Here is a 21,099-nt window from a genome sequence, read left to right as displayed (position 1 = left end):
CTCCCGGGAATCCCTCGGCCTGTAATTGTTTTCGCTTGGGGTTACAAGACAAGAAAGGAAGCCGAATGCTACTTATTAGATTCCACAATCATGGGAGACTTTTGTTGTGACTGAAAAGGGAAGCTTACCTGTATTCCCATGTACCTTGCTTTCCCTTACCCCTGTCAGCTGATAAGATAAGGCCCACAAAAAAGTTCATCAGTGAGGGGAAAAGTTCGACAGAGGAGCAGGAAATAAACAAATTTGATCCCAGGTTCGTAGCGTCAGGCGCAAAACGCAGTAAGTAGTATTACAAGCTGCCAACCAAATTACATACCAGTCAAAATGTCTACCATGATAACTACCACATGCTGGGTGCCGCGAGGCTTTGCGGCGCCATTTCCCAAGAAGTATGATTTTGACGAAGAAGAATTTGAGCGCATCGCGCAGCTAGCGAAGCTGCAACTGGATGACGCCAAGGACGACCTTGATGAGGCTCAGGGTCAGGATGAAGCTGGTGAGGAGGAAGAGACAAAGACTGCTGGCGACTCCAAGAATAAGAAATCTTCAAAGGAATCCAAAGGATCCACAGAGTACGTATTTTCTTGGACGGCGCATTCATGCCCCAAAACAGGACACAAATATCTGACTTGGCCTGCAGAATCGACATAAACGACGACGATCTCAAGGAATACGATTTAGAACACTACGATGACGATGATGAAGACCCTAATGGAGTTGCGGGACAGGGAATGGGCATTTTTGGAAACGTAAAGTCGTTGGCCTACTACGAGAACAACGAGGACGACCCCTACATCACTCTCAAAGATGGAAAGACGGGCGAGGATGACGATGATAGGGAAGATCTTCAAATCTTGGCGACCGATAACCTCCTACTCGCCGCCAAGGTTGAAGATGAGCTCGCCCATCTGGAGGTCTATGTGTACGAGGATGCGGCCGACAATCTCTATGTCCATCACGATATCATGCTCCCCGCGATACCACTGTGTGTGGAGTGGTTAGACATTGCCGTGGAGAAGAAGGATACTCCAAAGGATGCAGCGGCAAACTTTGTAGCCATCGGCACAATGGACCCTGATATCGAAATTTGGGATCTAGACACGATTGACTGCATGTACCCGAACGCGATTCTGGGTCAAGGAAGCAACGCAGATGAGGCCTCGGGCAGGAAGAAGAAGAAGAAGAAGTCGAAGAAGGTCAACGACGAGTTTCACGTTGACGCTGTACTAGCACTGGCGGCCAACCGGAAACACAGGAACCTGCTCGCTTCTGCATCGGCAGACAAGACAGTCAAGCTCTGGGACCTGAATACAACCAAGTGTGCCAAGTCGTACAAGTACCACACCGACAAGGTGTGCTCGGTGGCATGGCACCCGGTCGAATCAACGGTGCTTTTGAGCGGAAGCTATGACCGGACCATCGTCGCCGCCGATATGCGTGCCCCCGATGCCAAGGTACCTCGCTGGGGCGTCGAGAGCGATGTCGAGAACGTGAGGTGGGATCCTCACGACCCCAACTTCTTCTTCGTCTCGACAGAGAACGGAATAATTCACTACTACGACGTGCGGAACGCGCCCTCAGACCCGGCCGCCAGCAAGGCCACCTGGACTCTGCAGGCACATGATGAGTCGATATCCTCGTTCGACATCAACCCTGTTATTCCTGGATTCATGGTCACCGGCTCAACGGACAAGACCGTCAAACTTTGGAACATCCAGGAATCAGGTCCGTCGATGATCGTGTCGCGTAACCTTGATGTTGGCAAGGTGTTCTCGACAAGTTTTGCTCCCGATGCCGAAGTTGGCTTCCGCCTGTCGGTTGCGGGCAGCAAGGGAACAGTGACCGTGTGGGACACGAGCACCAACCCGGCCATTCGCCGTGCATTCGCCGGCAAAATAGCCGACAACAAGGGCTCCGAGGTGAAGGAGAGAGTAATTGGTGTCAATAACGCTGGGGATGACGAAGAGAGTGATTCAGAGGAAGACGATGACGATGACGACGACGAGGAGGATGGCGATGGTTCAGATAGTGACGAGTCTATGAATGACGCATAGGTAACCAAGGCACCTAGCTAAGGAATGGGTTGGGCTGTTGCCATGGATTGCCTGGCCTCAAGTGTCAACCTGGCTAATGGGACTCCGCCTTCCGACATCTACAGAGTTCTTTTTTGCATTCCTTGTTTGACAGTGCATGTTACATGAAGGTTGCCCGCGTGCAATGTTTCATTGCGGTGTTAGTGTTTTAATTCTCGGCAATACACCTTTCCATTAAAACCTTAACAGCAATTTCAGCACCCAAGTGTATTCCTATGCAAAGCCTCCCGGAGAATATGATACACACAGGACGCATACGCCATCTTGGGTGATGTGTGAACATCCTCGTCGACCAAGAATCTGGGCCAGGCTGTGCAACTGCAGTAAGGTTACAAATGCGCCTACAGTAGATTTTATTCTTTTCAGATATCAGGCAACGTGATTTTTTGATATTTGTTTTCAATGCGCATTCGTCTCTCCCAAGGCGTTTCTTTTCGCAGGGTCCAGATGTATAATAGAAGCAAAGATGCATCTTCAGCTCGCCGAGTCGCAAGATTTGTTTACAAACGGAATGCTCGGCCGACGAATAATGCCGAATGCGATCTCAAATGACCCCCAAAAATACAAAATGGCGACCACAGGGTTAGGATCGGCATATTCTCATCTTGTCCCTCCTCCTCCGAAGACATTCGGCGAGAACGGAAGCGACGTCGTTTGCTTCCCATCAGATGACGGCTCTGCGGAAGGGGGCAAAAAAAATGACACCCAAGACCTGACGCAAGTGATCTCTTGAGCCCGAGCCGTCGGTAAAATTACTTGGTATTTACGAAAAAAAAAAAAAAAAGCTACCCCTCAACCGGAAATTTATTCAAGAGCCCAGAGTCAAGAACGAGACTCTCGGTGTCAAAACGAGAAAACAAAAACAAAGGCTTCGTCTGATCCTTAAACAGTCTCAACCCTCACCAACGAGGAAGATCTGCATTCCCGTGTTGTCCGGCATTGACGTACTTTGTGATAGTTGCTCGCCGTCCGATCCCCCCGAGATCGTCATGCGCTAGAAGCGGCACTTGGATGGGCAATGCCAACCGACCTGTCGCAGATCATTAGGGTCGCAAGGCTGGGTTCAATGACGGCATGACCTGGGCATGGCGTTCTTTTTGTCTCTCTTTGTGCATCTAGTCTAGAAGGATCAGGAGACCAGTCGCCTTTCATTTCTCCAATGAAAAAGTAAAATATTCCATGGTCACTAAGAACCGATCAGTTAGACCAAAACCATGTTGGTATTAAAGTCATGGAAGTGTTCGTAGCTGAAACATCACACAAAAGCCAAGCACATCTTAGCTGTAAAACAAACATCCAATCAAAATCAGCTGTCAGTCTGGTGCTACCGTACGTAGTTTCGAACCTGACAGGGAAGCTGGCAAGGGATTGTGGGGGAAGACAGAGAGAGAGAAAAAAAAAGGGCTCAAGCTAATTAATTACTGCACAAAAGAGGGCATGCATTCATCCCAATAAAAGTCACGTTCCTGCGTAGAGGGAGCCTCAGATTACTTTTTCGATGGAGAAGTTTCTCTGCTTCTTCAGGAACCTGATCGATAAAAGTAAGAAGAAAAGAACCCATTGTCTCGCCAAAAGGCAAGTTTCTAACACGGAGTAAACGCCTCCCGAATCGCCTTGATTCTAAAGTGGCGAGTTCTTCACCATGAAGGACTAGCGAAGTGCCCCTGGCAAATTCTTACTTTTCAACCATCCCTTTGGCGTGTGTGCGCGTGCGTAATGTGTGTGGGTGCTATTTTCAGGTACAGCGAAAAGCCTAGGCCATCGCCCAAGAAAAAACCCCCAAGAGCGGCGTGGTGGCACAGCCAGCATCGTCTGTAAATCCTTGTGAGCTTGCAGAGGCGGCACCAGACCAAGCCTCAAGCCGTCTAGACGTCAAAGGGTTGAAACAGTTTTCTATGGGTATGGTGGTACAGGAGACCAAAACAGGTACCGAGTTTTACGCGACGGTGATGGCCGATCCTAGTCTTATGAATCAAAACGTGCTGGTTACTTTTTTGTTTCTTTTCTTTTTTTTCTTCTTTCGATTTGAAATTCTGCCCATCGATTCAGTTCGAGACGGAGCTTATTGCTCGGTGTGTTTCTTCAACGGAGCTTCCCAAGTGCTAGCACGACAGTACGCACACTTGCATGGTATCTCGATCTTGCTTCACAGTGGCGCTGACTTTCCTTGCTATTTTTTGCATGATCGCCTCACTTGCAGCAGGGCAGAGAAGAAAAAAGGGGGCCTGGCGGGCTTGTCAGCGGCGCAGACAGGGCGGCTACAGCATCTGGATTCTGGACAAGCATGGACTAAACTGGGCAACTGGGGCACAATATGCTCCTCAGGATTGGTTGGTTCAATTTTTTTTTACTTCCTCACCTAAAATATGTGGGGGCTGTCGACGGCGAGTTGAGGGAAATGATGGTTACGTCTTGCGGTAGATGAGGGTTTTTTTGCTCTTTTTCTCCTGCTACGTGGTACAGCTTTCACTCGCCCTTATCCCTCTGTTGGGACGTTAAAAAACCCGCGAGCTTCTCAGCCAATCGGAGCCAGATGATCGATTAACTTTCGACCCAAAGGACTCCACCACACATGGGTATATGCAGGGGTTAACAGTGGCTTTTTCTTTTTTGCCTGTGCTTCGACCCATGATTAGCCAGGGTGGGTGAGTAGATGTTTTTGTAGGGGAAGGTTACCGGTACGCGCAAACAGCGCAAGGCTTTGCATAAACAGATTGTACATGGGACCGGACCCTCTTGGCTCTCGCGTCCGTTGCCTCCGCCGTAGGTCCCACGATGTGATGGTGACACTCAAACTGGGCCTCCTTGTCTTTTTTTTATTGTTGCCCAGCAATCCACCCCGGTCCCCGCAGGTGGCATCGAGTGGACGAGCAAGCAAGACAGACAGACAGTGACCCAAGGGCAGGGCCCATGATCACCTTTTTGAAGATGGTGTGCTCCCCTCTCTCGCCATGCTATCCGAACCGTCGTTAACCTAACCATCTATCTCTCTTTGAGTTTTAGTTCCTTTGTTCACTGTTGTCGTCCTCCCGGCATAGTCGGGTGATTCACGACACTAGACAAATCTTGGATTCTCTTCTTAACAGCTCCTTTCTGTTTGAGATTTTTGTTCTCCCCATTTGTTTCCTTTTTCAGTGTTCCCACACACATCTATCTCCATTAAATTAAGCTCGAAGCCTCTATTTTCTTCAACAAATAACTTTTGCCCAAATTGGAAATTGTCGCAATTCGGCACGGCAACCGCTCTCATTCATTCCTAACGAAATAAAAAAAAGGGTTGGAAGCCAGGCAGTTTCCTAAACCCCAGCCAGAAATTTCATTCAAAATATAAACAAAGAAAAAAACCCTTAAAGGCGAAGAGTGAAGCACGCGCATCTACAGACGAAACACGGATCGAGAGCCACACTGTCTACGGGGAAAGAAGAAACTGCTTTGTCGCAAATAGGCCCTGGACTCAACTCCCCACCCCAAGTTTCTCAGCTTCGCGATTGCTTTTCGGGTGACTCCTGCTCTGCCACGAACGTCATTCCTTTACAAAGACCAGATCGACCGGCGACCGTTTCCCCCTTCTTGTCTTTGATTCAGTTTCATTCTACCTTGAGTGTGTGATATATACCTTCATGGTCCCCGTCGCACAAACAGCAGATCAAATACCTAGATTCTGGTACACAGAAGAAGCAGGTCGCGATCGTTTTCAACTGCATTCGCCAAAAGCCAACCTATCACCACGCTACTACTCCCGACGACGCACCACCAGGACCGGTTGACAGACACTCGGACAGTGTTGTGAGCCAAAACTGAGACCGCAACCCGGCCCGCCCGAAGAGCTTCGAGTATCATATGAGCTATCCGGCGGCGTGACACACAGACAGATGTGAATCGTTGCGGCCGTCAACTCTTCCAGGTTGTGCACTTCACTTTGAGACGCACGCACGCACGCACAGCGGGAGCCTGCACTAGGTAGACTTTAACTGCATCTGCATCTGCATGCGGCTTTGACTTTGACATTCATTGCACCCAACAACAAATCAAAACTCGCCCTAAGATTAAAAATAACCACCAACAAATCAAAACAATCAACCAACCTTCGAGAATCCCACCTCCTTAGACCCAACTAGACAACAAAAATTCGCCGGTTTCCACTACCAACCAAGATTAAAATCACATCGGTCGAATTTGTTCTCTCCACAGACAAAAACTTACAACATGTCCATCACAAGAGCGTTCACCACCCGCAGGGTGAAGCAAAGCCTAGATCTCCGCGATGCGGCCGAAGGTCTGGTCTCCCGTAGCAACACCACCAGCAAGTCGGGTAAGACACCGAAGCCGCTCAACTCGATCAGGAACAAAATCTCAGCACCCGTCGAGCTGGTGTCAACAACAAACATGCTCTCCTACAACGCTCCTGACATCTACCCCAAGGCCACATCGCCGAGCTCTTCGACGACTAGATCCGACGACGATTCCGACAGCGCACCAAGCATTGCCAGCACTCCCCCAACTAGTCCTGATTCTCCTCACCCAAAGAAGAGAACAGGAGAGTCGGGGCTCGAGCCGAACCATCTGTCTTGCTACTTCACGGCCCCAGGTCAAGCAATTGCTGGGCCCTCGTCGGGTGACGCCCCAGTGATTCCCCAAAGGGCGCCTTCTCACACCAAGAAGCACTCGCAAGAGGCTCTGACGCGGCAAAGGTCAAACTCGCGCATGTCGGAGCAGTCGTCAAGGTCTCTTACCTCCAAGGCAAGCTTCAGCTTCTCGCGCTCTTCTTCGACCTCAACAAATACCAGTGTGGCCTCTCACACGTCAGCCTCGTACGCCAAGGCACCGCCGCCAGTTTCTCTAGCCAATCAGACAACGCCTCTGTCAAGCCCTCCTATGGCGCCCGTTTCGCACAGGCGAGAGCCATCAGCGGCCGCGCACCCGTTTGGCCACGAGCTGGCCCAAGTATCGGAGCTTGCAGAGGAGTACAGCACCAGGGATTCGCACCTCGTCAGCCAACAAGAGGAGCATGAGATTCTGCGCCAAGGCTACAAGAAGTTCAGCCCACAGGATTACCTCTCTGACGTACAAGACCTGTACACGGCATTCTTTGGCGAGGAGAAGCCTTCGAGGCCCATGTGGATCTAAGATATCCCTAACCATTTTCAGAGGATACACCACAATCTGTGTATATATTTGGCGTCCTTTTTTACCTTCACTTCTATACCTGGGGTTTGATTGCCCTTTTTTTTTTTTCTTTCTTTGTGTCGTAACTACGGCCCTTTTTTGACCTTCACTTCGTTTACAACCTACTGTTTTTTTTTGTACACTCGTTTTGCCAAATGGCGGTCGTTTTGGAGCGGATGGTTACGGATTGTATCATGGATTGAATGTTCTTCTTTTTTGGCACTAAGGATATCACAGCGGTGGAAAGTGAAGAGTGCAATTGGCAGAGGGTGGTTTGTTTCCTTGGGTTTTTCCTTTTCCCCCATCGGCAAAAGGTTTCTTTTTGTTTGATATTCCCCGTGCCACATAAAATCGGCAGCAACTTGAGCAAGAATTGATAAAAAAGTTCTTTCCATGATTTGGTTCTCTCCTGAGCAAAGCAAAAGCAGCCCGTGATTGTGATGCAGCTATGATCCTGGTCGGTCGGATCGCTTCTTGGAACCCCTGAACTCAAACCAAGCGCGGCGCGCATAATTTCCTTGGTCTGGGGTAAGGTGCTAGGTACCGGCAGGTAGGTGCAAGTCAAGTAATCAAGAATCAAACAAGCACAATCGCCGCATGCCTGTCTGCCTGGCTAGGTAGGTAGCTCTCAACCAGGTACCTACCTACCTACAGTATGATGCTGTAGGTATCGAATAAAGACATTGTCATAAGCATTGATAATGTTTTTTTTGGGAGGGGGACCAGGAGAGCCATCCATGTCTTTGACCATAGATCGTCGATGCCAGAGCAAAAACAAAACACCCCTCAGAACAATCTATCTACTACAGACAAAAAGGTTTTGCGGCTGTGTTTTACCGTGGGAACGGAACCAAAAGCTGACTTATCTAGGTTCAGCTGGATGCGATACACATAATCAATCACTTAATTTTTTAATTTTTTTTTCCTTGTGTTATCTTGTGATGATACCAAGGGAAGATGGACCCCTCCATCATGAAGCTCCCAACCCGGGTCTCTGCCCTGTCGCCTCCGGTGTTTCGAATCTCTAATTCCCCGGTTGGGGTTTTTTTTCCATTGGGAAAAATCATGACAAAGTACCGTGCCGTGGCAGGTATCCACAAACAATGCAAGTTCACTTGTCCAGGTCCAAGGTGGCTCTCTCTCTCTCTCTCTCTTGTAGTTCAGGAGCCAGGGAAGATCGACGCTCGGCTCTGCACATCAAACGGACCCCCCATCTCTTTTTGACCTTAACTTTTTTTTCTCCTCAATGCCATTGTACGTCGATTATTACATAGTGTTTGACAAGATTAGAATGTATCCCCCCGCCCCTTTTTTTTTTTTTTTTTTTGATAAACTCGGGGTAAGCTATCTTTTCGTCCGATATTCGAAACAAAACAAAATACAGCGCTTGTCTTGTACATATTACCCTATGACATGCATGGGCTTGATGGGTCAACAAAAAGAAAGAAAAAAAAAAACAAAGAAAACCCAAAATAGGCCTTGGTCGATTTTCCGACTTGAGTTCTCGCATCGGGTAATTACCTCAGACGCCTAAACATGAGATGATGATGGAAAACCCCCGTATTTTCCTGACTAGATGGAAATCTAGGCCTAGAAACGGTTTCTGGGTAGGTACGTAGTAAGATACCTAGGTAGGTAGTTGATTCCTTGCAAGTGTTGATTTTTGTTTTCTTCCTACTTGGTATAGGGGTCCAGACCACCCATCCCATTACCCGTTGCACAAGCAAACGCATAGCCTAGGTTTTATGAGAAGAGGTGTTCAAAAAGAACCTTCAGACCGTCCAACCTAGATCTGTCTCCTAAGAGGTCCCTTCATACATCGTCTCGACTATTTTAGCTGCTAGTGCACCTTCGTTGCGTCGGATACAGCGAACCGAAGCCAAAGTCCGTCCATTCCAGTGATTGGCACCGTCCGTGTCCTTCTTTTGACAAGCGCATCAAGGTTACGGGTTTGGTGCAGAGATTTTTAAATCGCTTCACCTCATCTTCTCCCTGACATAAAATGCACCAGCCGTGAACTTCACCCCAAACTGGAGCTCGCCGCGTTCAGTTATCTTTTTTAGGTTGTGACAAGAGTTCGCTTTACCGCCGTGAGCGGATCGCTTGGCGATCTTCCTTATTAGTACCGCCATCAGCAGTCTTTTTGGTTCCTGCGACCCAGGGGGATCAGACGTTCCTGTGTCGTGTTGCATCAGATCAATCCGGGGATGGCTTCTGTAAGTTTATGCACAATTTTAAGGGCGAGAGCTTCGGCATAATAGCAAAACACCAGAGTAAAATGTCCAGGGGGCCTTTTTTTTTTTTTTTTTTTTTTTTTTTTTTGACCGTAGCAGACGAATAACTTCTAGTTCATGTCAAAGCTTCCGCCATATTCAGTCTAATCCTCTGTTGATACCGCTTCTGTCGACCCCTGGGCGCTAGTAGATGTCCCAGGAGCAGCAGCCGGGTCCGCAGTCGGTTTTTTGGGTCTTCGCTTCCGCTTTTTCTTGGCTGGCTGCTCTGATGATGCCTTTGCGCCAGCCTCCTTGGGCTTTGTGCCGCTCTCTTGTTGGGGTTTCTTCTTCTTTTTCTTAGCCGCCAAGGGGTTGGGCCCCTTGGGTCCATAACTTTTCTTTTTCTTCTTTGCCGGGGATGTGCCGTCGGCTGTCCCATTTCTGCCATCTTCGTCCTCATCCTCCTCGTCTCCTTCTGATTCATCATCGTCACTGTCGCTGTGGTCACCACCGACGCCATCGTCGTCATCACCCCGTTTTCTCTTGGACCCAGTAGAGGCTAGAGATTGGATCCCTGACCTGAACTTGGCTCGCTCCTCCTTGGCCACGACGGCTGCACTTGAGTCTGCCATGGGTTCTAAGATCATGACGCTCCTCGAGATGTATATCAACGGCACGCCCTTGATACCCCTCATATACCTCCGCACATTGTCGTCCTGGCTAGCCACTACGTATCGGTTGCGTGCGCTCTTGCCCGAGTCGGTGATGAATGAAGACATGCACTCCAACGTTGACAGTGCGTCCGTTTCGTCCGGGTGATGACCGCATCGTCGTCGTTCAAACGTTTCCTTTGCGTAGTCGATTACTCCCTTTATTGAAGGCTCCGTTCCTTGTAGGGCATAGAGATGCCGCCTGTTGCAGTGAGTTGTTAGTTAACCTTCCATCGGAGCTTTGGCGCCTTGTCTTGAATCGATAGTTGATGAAGTGTTAAGACTGTTTACGAACATGGAGCATTGTGTGATCACTGGAAATGAATGTCAAGATTAGCGAGAGCCCAGCGTCTAATTTCAACATCGAGCGAGCAGAATTGTGTAGAGCTTACTAGGCTTGACCTTTCCGTGCAACGTCCTCTCCAGTGCTGGAACGAGGTCCATTTTGAAGCGGCTGGCATCTTTGACGATGTCGGCGTCCACCAACACCTGGTATGGTTCTCTCTGCACATTCCCACAGCACCCGGTTAGAGCCCTCACTGGATATGCCGTGCGTGCATATTATCGAAATTGCGCGGAAAAGGCTTACAAAGTTCCACACGCGGCAATACTCCTTCATGAGCTTGCGATATTGCTTCGACCTGCGAATTCATAGTATTCTCAGCATGCAATGTCTAGCCAGTGAGTAAGTTACCTTTTTTTTTGCATGCTCGGATTACCTACCGTTTCGCCCTCATCTTGAAATGTTCTGGCCTATTTCGCCTAGAGTGGTTGTTGTTGGAGTCGGTCAACGAGGAAAGCTGAGCGGCTTTGGTGATTGGGGCGCACGTCAGGCCGATCGTACCTTGGATCGCCTAGTAGCTATCGTCGAGGGAAAAAAATAAAAAATTCCAACCGCGTTGCTCTTATCGCAGCGTCGATAAGAAACCAGCGTTAACGAATTGCCCCGCTCCTCATCGGTCAATTGACCCACATTACAATGAATGCGAGAGAGCCATGGCAACGGTCAACGTCACAGCTAACATAGTAAAACTACGTACAAAGTAGAACAAGAGACGGTAGAAATCATGCACATTCACTCTCATAAATCATATGTCAACAGTGAAAACAAAACGAACCATCTTAAACATAGCCATTGTGATAATATGCCCTGTATTTTACTGGCCAAAAGTGGCCGATAAGAAATGAAAATAAACAATCCAACGCCCCTGCCATGCCGTGTATATCGTGACAATGTTCCATGATCCGAATGTTAACTCTTTCTCAGTCATCTCCCTCCACATGACCCAAAGAGCCAATAAGGAAATCATACTTTACTCTTTGTTTGTTCTGCGGCACAGAGCCGCAACGACGCTGATGTCGTCCAATTTACCTATAAAGGAGGTTGACAAAGTCGAGTTAGCAGAAAAGTCATAGCTGGAACGAGGATGCATCGCAAAGTACGGACGGAACAGAAAAATAGATTCTATCCGAGCGACGGTTCGTGTGTGATGGATTTCGTGGGGGAAATGAAAAGTGCAACTCACCTCCTTCGCTTGGCAACCCTTCTTCTATGGCATGTTCCATATAAGGACTCTCCGCAAAGGGATCCACCGCAATCACCCTAGCCGCCTCCATCAGCTCGTCGGCGACCAGTTGCATGCCGCCGTTGGCACCACCGGTCCTGTCACCGTCCACGTCGAACCCTTGCGAGTACTCGCTATCTTCATCACAGGTACCGTAGTCGGCCGGGACGGCCCCAGACTCCCACTTGCTCACCGAGTCGCACACGCACTCCACAATCTCGTGCGGCCAAAGGTTGTCGATGACGCCGTCCGACATGGCGATGACGATGTCCCCCTCCTGTATGTCCACGACGTCGAGGACGGCGTTCTTGGTGGGCGTGTCGGGGCTGTTTGTGCCCAGCTGCCGCGGGCAGTCGAACCAGTGCCACTGCTCCGTCGTCTTGAACACAATCTCGCGCGTGCTGGGCCGAATCACCATGATCTGCGAATCGCCCAGGTTGGTCACGTACAGCACCGGGATGGGCAAAGAAGAGCCCTCGTCCGCACCGGCCTCGCCACTCCCGCCGTCAGGCTGCCGGTAGAAAATCTGCGCCCCCGCGACAGTCGTCGTTCCCTGCCAGTCGTTTGGCGGACTCGTCGCCTCCTGCGTCTGCTCAAATGCCCTCTGCAGGTCAGCGACGGGATCCGGGTGGCCACCGGCTCTATCGCCGCCCGTCGACGACGAGTCGTTGCTGCTACTGTTGACCCCATCAACCGCCTGCGCCCAAAAGTGCAGAATGAGCCTCGCCCAGAGGCCCGAGTGGCCGCGCGGCCGCGTGGACCAGGCGCCGACTCCATCGTTGGCGCATATGAAGCTGTCGCTGGCGAACACGGCGTCGTCGCCGTTGGTGCGGCCTCGGATCAGCTCGCCGTTGACGTAGGCGCTCCGCCGATCGCGGCTCCGGTGGTGGGTGCTCAGAGGGTCGCTGAAGCTGCCCGACGGTGGGGAGAGGAACGGTGGCGGGAACGGACGCGGGGTGCGTTTGGCAAACAGGGCGATGCCCGTCTCGAAGCGGAACGGGAGGGGCGGCCCGCGTCGTCTTTGCTTCCGAGGTGAGGCGTCGGACGACGAGCGGCGCTCATCGCAGACCGAGAACCAGAGCCATGTCGCCGATTGCGGGCCCAACGGGTACCACGGCAGACGGGCGGCGGCGGGGTTGGCCCGTCGCGGCGTGTAGATTGGTAGCGAAGAGCAGAGCGACGAGGGGTAGCGAGGGAGCCTCCTCATCCCCACGACCGAGGCGGGAAACCTGTCGATGCGACCGGTACGGTGGTTTGGTTGCAAAGGTGCAGCATCAAAACCTAACTTGTGGCGCCGTCGACGGCGGTCGCGGGTCAAGAGATGTCCAAAAGCTGTGCGTGCGATCGGTTAAACGAGTGGCTCGCTCGATGTTCTGCCGACAGAAGCGCAGTCAACCGCAACGTTGAGGTGGGCCAAAATGTTCCAACGTCGCCTGGCTGCCAACGAGCGAATACCGGAGATTGTGGGGGGGAAAACAAACTGTTGAGAGCTTGCTTACGGAGTGCGTTACATGCAGCCTTATCTGACCAGCTGATAGACTAACAAAAAAAAAAAAAAAAAAAAAAAAAAAAAAAAAAAAAAAAAAAAAAAAAAAAAAAAAAAAAAAAAACAGTCCAAACCCCACGTACAAGGATGCAAGTCCCAACTGCCAAGTCACTATTCTTGGTCATGCCAACCTTTACTATTACATGCTATTGCATACTATTACATACACAATTTGCCTTCCTAGTTTTCTGTCTCGTGTCAAAGAATTGGTTCGTTCCTATGAACGTCACACGTCTCACGCGCACTAGTTCTAGTTGTTGTTGTATCGTAATGCGCTTGTCAGAAACGCTACCCACAATGTCATCCTAAGTATTTGTCGACTATGTGACCTAGCTAACCTAGTCTCAACTTCTTCGAATAGATTTAAGCCAATTTTGATGATGTGCAACATGAAACCCAAGCCAACCATTACCACCCTAGCCAGCGCATGCGCCGCATATAAATGCATGTTGAATAAGAAAAGACAGTAGTTGTATATCGTAGCGATCGTTTCGGCGTCAAGCTCGTCTCAGGACCTCACTGACTTCATCCCGGACAAAAGATAGAGAAAAAAAAATGAAAAAATAAAACCCATCGGTAAGATGTAGCCATGCTTTGCAAACTATGATCAAATCCCAACAAGTTCATTCAGATTTGTACTTGTAACGTGCATGTGTCGTGCTGGACCGTTTCCACAGTCGCAGTTGCTTCAGGATCGGGGTTGCCATCCTCTAAAATGCCTGACCTCGATGAGCCTGAGTTCCACGTCCCATGTTGCCCATGGCTTCTGTTCGGCCTGCTGGGGAGTGTCGTCCAGCCGGAGGCGTTGCGTGTGAGAACCCTTGCGCTTGACCTTGACGTGGCCAAGGTCGCGAGAAGCTTCCAGGGCTGTATTGGGAGGCTGGTGAGCCTTGTACAGCATTCTGGAATTGCGGTGATGGTTGAAGCTCAGGTTGGCCGTATCCGCCCACATATCCCATTTCACCACGTGGTATGGCCGCTGGACCACCCCAATGTGAACCAGCCTGGCCAACATGGCCACTGTACATTGAGGGCACACCTCCAGCAAAGCCTGGTTGAGAGGGTGCACCATACGCTGCTTGGGCCGTGTACTGTAGTTGCTGCTGCTGCTGCTGCCGCATCTCACGTTCTTGTCGATTCATGGCCTCATAGGCCAAAGCTGAGCTGACACCTTGTTTCATCTCTGCCTTTTCTCTTTCCCTCGCCTGAATTACGCCCACGAGACCGCCAGACTGCATCGATCCCTTGTTTGTAGCCATGGAGACTGGGTGCCCACCACTCCCTCGGGCAACGTGCTCCTGCTCTCGTGCCGACGTGCGATTCAGTGCGTCTCCAGAGCCATAACCGAGGGCTGTAAGGGCACCTTGGGAGCCAGGTCTCAGCAGGTCGGCCGAACTTGACCTTGAATGGCCCTCTCTAGGTCGCAGCATGTCATAACTGGACCTCCGCTTGGCCAAGGGCGGCGTTGTGGTGTTGTTCCGCATGGTAGTGAGCGTGTTACTGGAAGGCGAACGGGAATGTGCGTACAAAGGCGTAGCTGATGCCGCTGCCGCCTTCTGCTGGACATACTGTTCCGGGGTGAGTGCACCAGGGCGATCTGAGCTACCAGCAACCGCGCCTGGTTGCCATGCCATCTTCCGCAGTGTATCACTTGAGCCCTGGCGATGATGACCCTGCCCAGGACTAGGTGAGAGACTGGTGCTGGGTGAACGCGCGTGGGACCCATGGACTTCATTGTTAGCCAATGGCGTTGGTGTCTTGCTTCGAGGTGCACTGGTAGCTGCATAGTTGATGGTGGGTCCAAAGTCGATTTGCGGTATGTCATAACTCTTGTCGGCGTTTGTTAGCTGGGCCTGATTCTCAGCACCTACAGTTTTGAGAACGCCCATGCGTGGTCGCTCGACAGATTTGACACTTTCGGCTGATGTGGTGCTGGCGTAGTCGTGGCTGCCAGCAGTGGAGTCCTCGTCATCATAGTTGCTGGTTTCACTACGCTGAGTGTCTCGACGGGTAATCTGTGCAAGGGTATGATGTGCCTGTTGGGGTAAGGGTTTCCTATGGACAGGCCCAGACGATGGGGTGCTGCCTGTTCGAGATTCATAACGGGGATGTGACATCTGGGACTCCACCTCTTGACCTGACGGCGGCACCATTGCCTGGTTCAGTGGTGACTTGTGCAGTTGGGAACCGGCGTCCCGCGGCGTTGCCGGGCCCGAAGGCTGCGCAGAAGGGGTAGGGGTAGACCTGTCACTTGATTGATTTATAGCTTCATGAGATCGGTTAGAATTAGCTGTGATCCCTAGAGAGTTGACGTGTGCATGTACCGCTTGGCTTCTTGGGTCGCCTTGTACAGGTCGTGACCCCGAGCTAGACTCGCTGCTCGTTCTTCCGAATTCATCCTTGTAGGACTCGGGCTTGACTCCACCAGCATTGGCAAGCTGCGCCAGGGTTGTGCTGGATAGACGGCTGTTGGCTCTGCGAAGCTCGGGTGAGTGATATGGCTTTCCTGCTGGCCGAGACGATGGGGCGTGCGAGAACGCTGGTGGAGGGTGAACAGGCTCGGGCGTCTGCATGCGCTCCATATTTCCAAAGTCTCGAGGCGGTGGGTTTTGAGGAAGCTCATCTTCCGAGCTGAGGCGCTCCGGCGTAGAAGCCAAGTCGTTAACGAAGCCACGCGTCTGCGGTCCCCCATTAATTGGTGACGGAGAGGCTATGGAAGCAGGGCTATCGAAACCTGGTGTGTTGCGATACGGCGGCATCTGTCTGTCAAACTGTGTCTCTAAGCGTGTATCAGAACCATTTCGACTGTGACCATTTTGGATCGGAGCCGACGGGACACGCTGTCTCTCTGCTGCCGGCGGCGCAGAATCGTTACGATGACTGCGTATTTCAGACACCGTCATGGACCGAGATGTTCGCCTCGTATCCGACTCTTCAGCAAAATTAACCCGAGGTCTTGACTGAGTGACACTCGACCCGGGCCCAATGCTAAGCCTGGCACTTCTCCGACTTGCACTGCGGCTATGTCCATTCGCCTTCATATCTTCATCCATAGCAGTCATTCTTGCAGCGGTGAGCTCCTTCAGACGTCGTCTCCATTCCTTCTCTGACCAAGAGCCGCTGCCATCCGAAAGTATGAGGCTCGTGACATCTAGAATCTCCAAATACCCGTACTTTTTGTGTTTGGGCATGCCAAACATGAGGGATCGCTGGTCTAGAACGCTTGCAATAAGGCGTCCTGGTCGGCCGTAGAGACCAAAAGTATCCCATGTCGGGAAAAGATACCTCAAGAGCATCTCGAAGCCGCTAACAGCGGGATGCGACTCGGGCATGATGAAAACGAAACCTTCCGTAGATGATGGTGGTTCGGAGTGAATGGTGATATTGCCCTCAATCTTGAGTAGAGTCGACGCATCGATCAGGGATTTGGCCTGTGGGTATATTGCATATGCCGCATATGCGTCTGATATCGAAGCAATCGGTTTGGCCTTCTTCTGCTTCTTCCCGTCCTTTCTAGTGTCGTAAAATTTGATGTCTCCCTTCAGGAGAGGAACGGGCGATCGATCGTACGGTGAACGCTTCTTCATTTCCTTCTGTTGTTTCTGATATTCCTTCTCATCCGGTGGTGTTATTACACACCAACATCTCCTCCAGGGCACACCTGCCCCAAAACGAACACGGACCCAGTCTTCGGTCTTGAGCCTGGACCGCTCCATTACAACGCCTATGTTGTTCAATGTCTTGCCCTTGCCAGCTATCAGCGCACCAGTATATGCCTCCTGAAGTGTTGTGTGCTCAAACATGGCGAGACGGATGCCGGCGGTCCATTGAATCAGAGAGTGGTGCGAATTGAAGTGCAATAGGTAACGGTTACGACCTGCAGTCGATATGCTCAGAATGTTCTGGAGAGGCTGCTCGTCGTTGGACCTGGTGGGTAGAGATTCGATCTAGAAATTTTGTTGTCAACAACCCTGCCCGCTTTCCAGGGCCAAAAAAAAAGACAAAAAAGATCCCATGTGCTTACCATCTTGATCGAAGCGTCTGTTAGATTAATAAACTTTGGGAGGACCTCTCCATGTTCACCCGCAGCATCCAGCTCCGCGGCATCCCACAGAGAGAGTACGGTGCCCACAAGTTGTGCAAAGCACTCGGTCCATGTTCGATCGGGATTCGGTCGACCCTCTGCAAGTCGAGTTAGCAAATGAGCTTGAGGTCTTCAAGCCTGGGAGTAACGTACGAGAATTCTGATCGTCCAGCTTCAGGAAGTATCCCTCCTGATATAGCTTGTTTGAATGATTGTTAAGAAAGGTAAAGATTGGTTGCAATTCGGGAATAGTATCCTCATTGACATCCATGACTGGCGGCGTATACGTTTGTACCATAGAAAGAGGTCTGGAATTTGCTCTTTGTCTCCCTGTCCGTGGGCTCGAGTCTGGGGGTGAATCACCGTTCAGGGACGCGGCTACAGGTGAGGCGGTAAAGTCGGGCCGAGTCGGCGACGATGGGGTTGGCGAGAAGACCGAGTTTGTGGTTTCGTGGCTGTGTCCGAGTGAGGTCTGCAGAGGCGGAAACGGGGTTGTGCCGTTGCTCCTGGGAGGTGAGTTGGAAGTAGGTGTCGGGGTTCTGTTGTTGTGGTCCCTACCCGCAGCAGAGAACTGGGACACAAAAGAAAGAACTGTCGAGACGGAAATAAAATCCCGTGGTCAGCTCATGCATGGGGCCGGACGGAGTAAAGTGGGATGTGTCGGCATGCCAGGGGATCGGTATATAAGTTATTAGGAGTGTTGCCGATCTGGCAGAGGGGTTGGACGTAATAGCGCTTGAATTTTAAGGGACGGTGTTGCTTTGCGGCAAATGAGGTGCGGAGGCATAGCTTCGTAGGCCTAAAGGTAGATAGATGGGCGGGCAGGCATGTACGAAGTAACGGTTGGAGACAGCTAAAATTGAGGTCTTACCTCGATTCCGGGCCATGGCTGCGAAATTGCCCCTGATGGTGATTTACGTTCTTTGTGGCTCCCTTTCGTGTGTCCAGCTGGTCTCAGCTTCTCTGATGGTCTTTGTTTTCTTGGGTCCAAGGTCCTGTAAGTCCCAAGTTCCAAGTACACCGAATTGATTTGTGCAACCCCCGACCGACCTACCTACAGGCCGGCCTATGAAAGCTGAGCTGAGCTTGTTCGTAGCTATTTTTTTTTTTTCTTTCTTTCTTGTGTGGTTTTGTTTTTCTTGACAAAGGTTCGGGCGCCAACTAGTCCAATGGATCCAGTACAGTTTGAACGGATCTTTTTGTTAGTTTAACCGGTAAGTCAGTCCGTAGCTGGTCGGCGGCGGGAGACCGGGAATTTATTTGGGAAAAGATCGCGCTGTAGTCAGTAGTCTCAGGTCGCCATGTGAAACTGCTATGAGCTGGTTCGAGGGTCGCAATCAGAATAGAATACGACGGCAACAGCGGCGGAAGGGCAGGGACACTTTACTGGATCCGCCGGAAAATCTGCCAGGGGACGCGAGGATAAAGAGGGTAAAAAAGCCTCGCGCATGTCGTAGCCCAGTCGCTCGTCAAACAAATCCGATGTGGGCGGGTCGCAGCTTCTCGCGAGCTGAACAAGCGCCGTCCGGTTACGCTGCCTGGCACCAAGTGGAGGATGGATGCGTCTTCCACTTTTGTAATTGTAACCCGGCCTTTCCAGGCTATCTATCGGCCTTTTACATCGTCCCATCCAAGACCTGCACAACCCTGTCAGGCCGCAAACTGGATGGCGCTCAAGGAACGCCCAGTTGGGGTGGTTGGTTTAACCTCAGGGATAAATCTACTACGTAGGTATCTAGGTGCAGCTTGGTGCAGGTATGCTATGCAGTCGTTGTACTCCGTATGTTTTATTATTATTATTATTTCTTTTTAACTGACCCTTTTATTCTTCTCCTCAGGTTTTTGGTTTTACTTTTTTTTATGCATCTAAGTTATTTTTTTCCCGCCCTCTCACCGGGTACAGTCGCCTGTCGACCTATCTACGCGAGTTGTTCATCCGCGCTTACCACCTGTCTTTTTTTATTTTATTTGTTTTATTTTTTTTATCCGTACAACGAGCGAGCAAAGTCACCGGGTACCCTCATCCACCCACCTTCCAAGGTTAGTCCGGATAGGGCGGGATGACAACTGTGTTGTCATCAAGTTGCATGCGGTGGACGGAGCTACTGTGCTCCCTGTGCAGCGCTGGCGCATGCAATATTGGCAGCCAAGCCCCTGGTGGATGGACTTGTCTTTGTCATGATGAAAATGATGATGATAATGACCCAGCCATCTTACTCGTAGGTACCGAGACTAAAGAGCTTGGATAGACTTGGGCTCTGCTGCCCACGCCAAAAAAGCAATCAAGTCTAGGTGAGTGTCCACCAGCTTATGACCTCACCGGATGAGCCCGGGTCTTGTGTCTTGGAGGAGGCGCGCGACTACCGCCCTCCAGGGAGGGAGTGTTCTAGATTACATCATGGCAGACCGCCGGCTACCACCTGAAGGAATTGTGGCTGGGCAAACTGGGGTTGGTATTATTGGACCCTGGATCCATCGCACTAGAGCGAACGGTCCGGTCGTTGTGAAAGTAAATTCACTCCGAATGCAGGGAGATGCGGTGTTTGTTATCTTTGTTCAATTGGAATGCGGTATTGTAGCTCTGACCATTTTATTACTTGCATGCTGGGTTGATGTCTTGAATGGGCAAGATAACCTAGTACTCGCAGATCACCATCCTGCAGTAGGTACAAAAAAAAAAAAAACGGTCATGGGTGGGAAGGTGTTCGCTGTGTGCTTGGGTGCTGGCTGCATTTATTTGATCCATGCCAATCTAGGCTAGGCGCGCTTCCGGATTCCTTGATTGCAATGCATTTATTGGGAAAATTCAACATGTTTCCCCCACATCAAACTTTAATGCGAGCCAAGTACTTTGTACCGACTGATCTTACCTTAGTTCTTGTTATTTAAGCCAATCCAAATATTTTTTTGTAAAGTAGTGGCTGCAAACTTCCCACCTAGACCGCAGGAGCTTTCTTCGTTTTGTAACGAAGTAAGCGAGGCATTACTGGCTCGACTGGGCAGAAATGTTCGTTCACCTGCATCCCGGTCCTTCTATGGGGCGCTGATGGACGGATAGAAGATTCGATACCGTAGCAAATCAAAAGAGACCATTCCACCCACCAGCCCTGTACAGCACGGCGCTTACCACGTATATTCCAGCTGTCCAGCACCTATCGCTTGCGTTCAAATTACGGGCGGATGATTTGCCCTTTGACTGCACATGGTCATTGGTAACAGATCCAAATCAATCGATCGATCGCGAATCGTCATGAGCCCAGCCGTCCAACACATACCACGCTACCAAAGACCACCTATCTACAGTAACTACCTAACCTAGCAAGCCTAGGTACCTAGTATATTCAGTTGGTAATAATGTATCGAGTATTAGTTATACTGAGTAGTAAGGTGGTGCTCAATTCCCCACCTAGGGGCGTTGCGCAACTTTACGAAGTCTTTCGTAACAACCTCTAAAACAAACCTTCGTGTTCTCTTTGCCAAGCCTGCAGAGTTCGTTTTGTCGTTCCTATGCCTCCTGTCCGTCGAAAGGCAGCTCCTCCCGCCCCACCCTGCGTGACCTGAGCGAGCTAGGTAGTGACCAGTTGATTGGGAAAAGGCACCTCCTGAGCTCGAACGCGCGGCTCAGAGGCTTGCGTTCTTGGCATGTTATCAAGGAGGGGATCAATACCACGGCAGTTCCGAAGGTTCCGCTCTGGTACCGTGGAGCAATCAACAAGCTGATT

General features: G+C 50.7%; 6 protein-coding genes across 6 annotated transcripts; 3 read left to right on the top strand and 3 right to left on the bottom strand.

The window, feature by feature from the left end:
• Positions 1-261: 261 nt before the first annotated feature.
• Positions 262-2,065, top strand: PgNI_04660 (uncharacterized protein). Its single transcript, XM_031124704.1, has 2 exons — positions 262-572; positions 641-2,065. Exons 1-2 carry the CDS (start codon positions 325-327, stop codon positions 2,052-2,054), a joined length of 1,662 nt encoding a protein of 553 aa, XP_030984086.1. The 5' UTR covers positions 262-324; the 3' UTR covers positions 2,055-2,065.
• Positions 2,066-6,299: 4,234 nt separating this feature from the next.
• On the top strand, positions 6,300-7,220 carry PgNI_04659 (uncharacterized protein; the record flags this gene model as incomplete). Its single annotated transcript, XM_031124703.1, has 1 exon — positions 6,300-7,220. The coding sequence occupies one exon, from the start codon at positions 6,300-6,302 to the stop codon at positions 7,218-7,220; it is 921 nt and encodes a 306-aa protein (XP_030985150.1).
• A 2,363-nt stretch (positions 7,221-9,583) lies between these two features.
• On the bottom strand, positions 9,584-11,024 carry PgNI_04658 (uncharacterized protein). Its single transcript, XM_031124702.1, has 5 exons — positions 10,906-11,024; positions 10,772-10,823; positions 10,575-10,686; positions 10,478-10,496; positions 9,584-10,384 (listed from the first exon to the last, which is right to left on the bottom strand). The coding sequence occupies exons 1-5, from the start codon at positions 10,917-10,919 to the stop codon at positions 9,637-9,639; spliced, it is 945 nt and encodes a 314-aa protein (XP_030985149.1). The 5' UTR covers positions 10,920-11,024; the 3' UTR covers positions 9,584-9,636.
• Positions 11,025-11,284: 260 nt separating this feature from the next.
• Positions 11,285-13,256, bottom strand: PgNI_04657 (uncharacterized protein). The gene is made up of 2 exons (XM_031124701.1): positions 11,709-13,256; positions 11,285-11,554 (listed from the first exon to the last, which is right to left on the bottom strand). Exons 1-2 carry the CDS (start codon positions 12,952-12,954, stop codon positions 11,496-11,498), a joined length of 1,305 nt encoding a protein of 434 aa, XP_030985156.1. The 5' UTR covers positions 12,955-13,256; the 3' UTR covers positions 11,285-11,495.
• Positions 13,257-13,981: 725 nt separating this feature from the next.
• PgNI_04656 (uncharacterized protein) lies at positions 13,982-18,932 on the bottom strand (the record flags this gene model as incomplete). The annotated part of the gene is given in 6 exon segments (XM_031124700.1): positions 13,982-14,313; positions 14,333-17,240; positions 17,318-17,475; positions 17,531-17,968; positions 18,249-18,696; positions 18,765-18,932. 5 exon segments carry the CDS (start codon positions 18,262-18,264, stop codon positions 13,982-13,984), a joined length of 3,852 nt encoding a protein of 1,283 aa, XP_030985155.1. The 5' UTR covers positions 18,265-18,696; positions 18,765-18,932.
• Positions 18,933-19,422, top strand: PgNI_04655 (uncharacterized protein; the record flags this gene model as incomplete). Its single annotated transcript, XM_031124699.1, has 2 exons — positions 18,933-19,100; positions 19,216-19,422. 2 exons carry the CDS (start codon positions 18,933-18,935, stop codon positions 19,420-19,422), a joined length of 375 nt encoding a protein of 124 aa, XP_030984739.1.
• Between the last annotated feature and the right edge of the window lie 1,677 nt (positions 19,423-21,099).

Source organism: Pyricularia grisea (genome assembly GCF_004355905.1).
Source record: "Pyricularia grisea strain NI907 chromosome Unknown Pyricularia_grisea_NI907_Scaffold_2, whole genome shotgun sequence".
In the NCBI taxonomy this organism is placed as follows: Eukaryota; Fungi; Ascomycota; class Sordariomycetes; order Magnaporthales; family Pyriculariaceae; genus Pyricularia; species Pyricularia grisea.
This window is presented reverse-complemented; position numbering and strand designations above follow the sequence as displayed.

Excerpts from the sequence above, each read along its gene's own strand:
- PgNI_04660 (XM_031124704.1), top strand. The coding sequence starts at position 325 with ATGTCTACCATGATAACTACCACATGCTGGGTGCCGCGAGGCTTTGCG. Across the intron at positions 573-640 it reads GAATCCAAAGGATCCACAGA|AATCGACATAAACGACGACG; the intron begins GTACGTATTTTC and ends CTTGGCCTGCAG.
- PgNI_04658 (XM_031124702.1), bottom strand. Across the intron at positions 10,687-10,771 it reads ATTGCCGCGTGTGGAACTTT|AGAGAACCATACCAGGTGTT; the intron begins GTAAGCCTTTTC and ends GGGAATGTGCAG.
- PgNI_04657 (XM_031124701.1), bottom strand. The coding sequence starts at position 12,954 with ATGAGGAGGCTCCCTCGCTACCCCTCGTCGCTCTGCTCTTCGCTACCA. Across the intron at positions 11,555-11,708 it reads AGGGTTGCCAAGCGAAGGAG|GTAAATTGGACGACATCAGC; the intron begins GTGAGTTGCACT and ends CCTCCTTTATAG.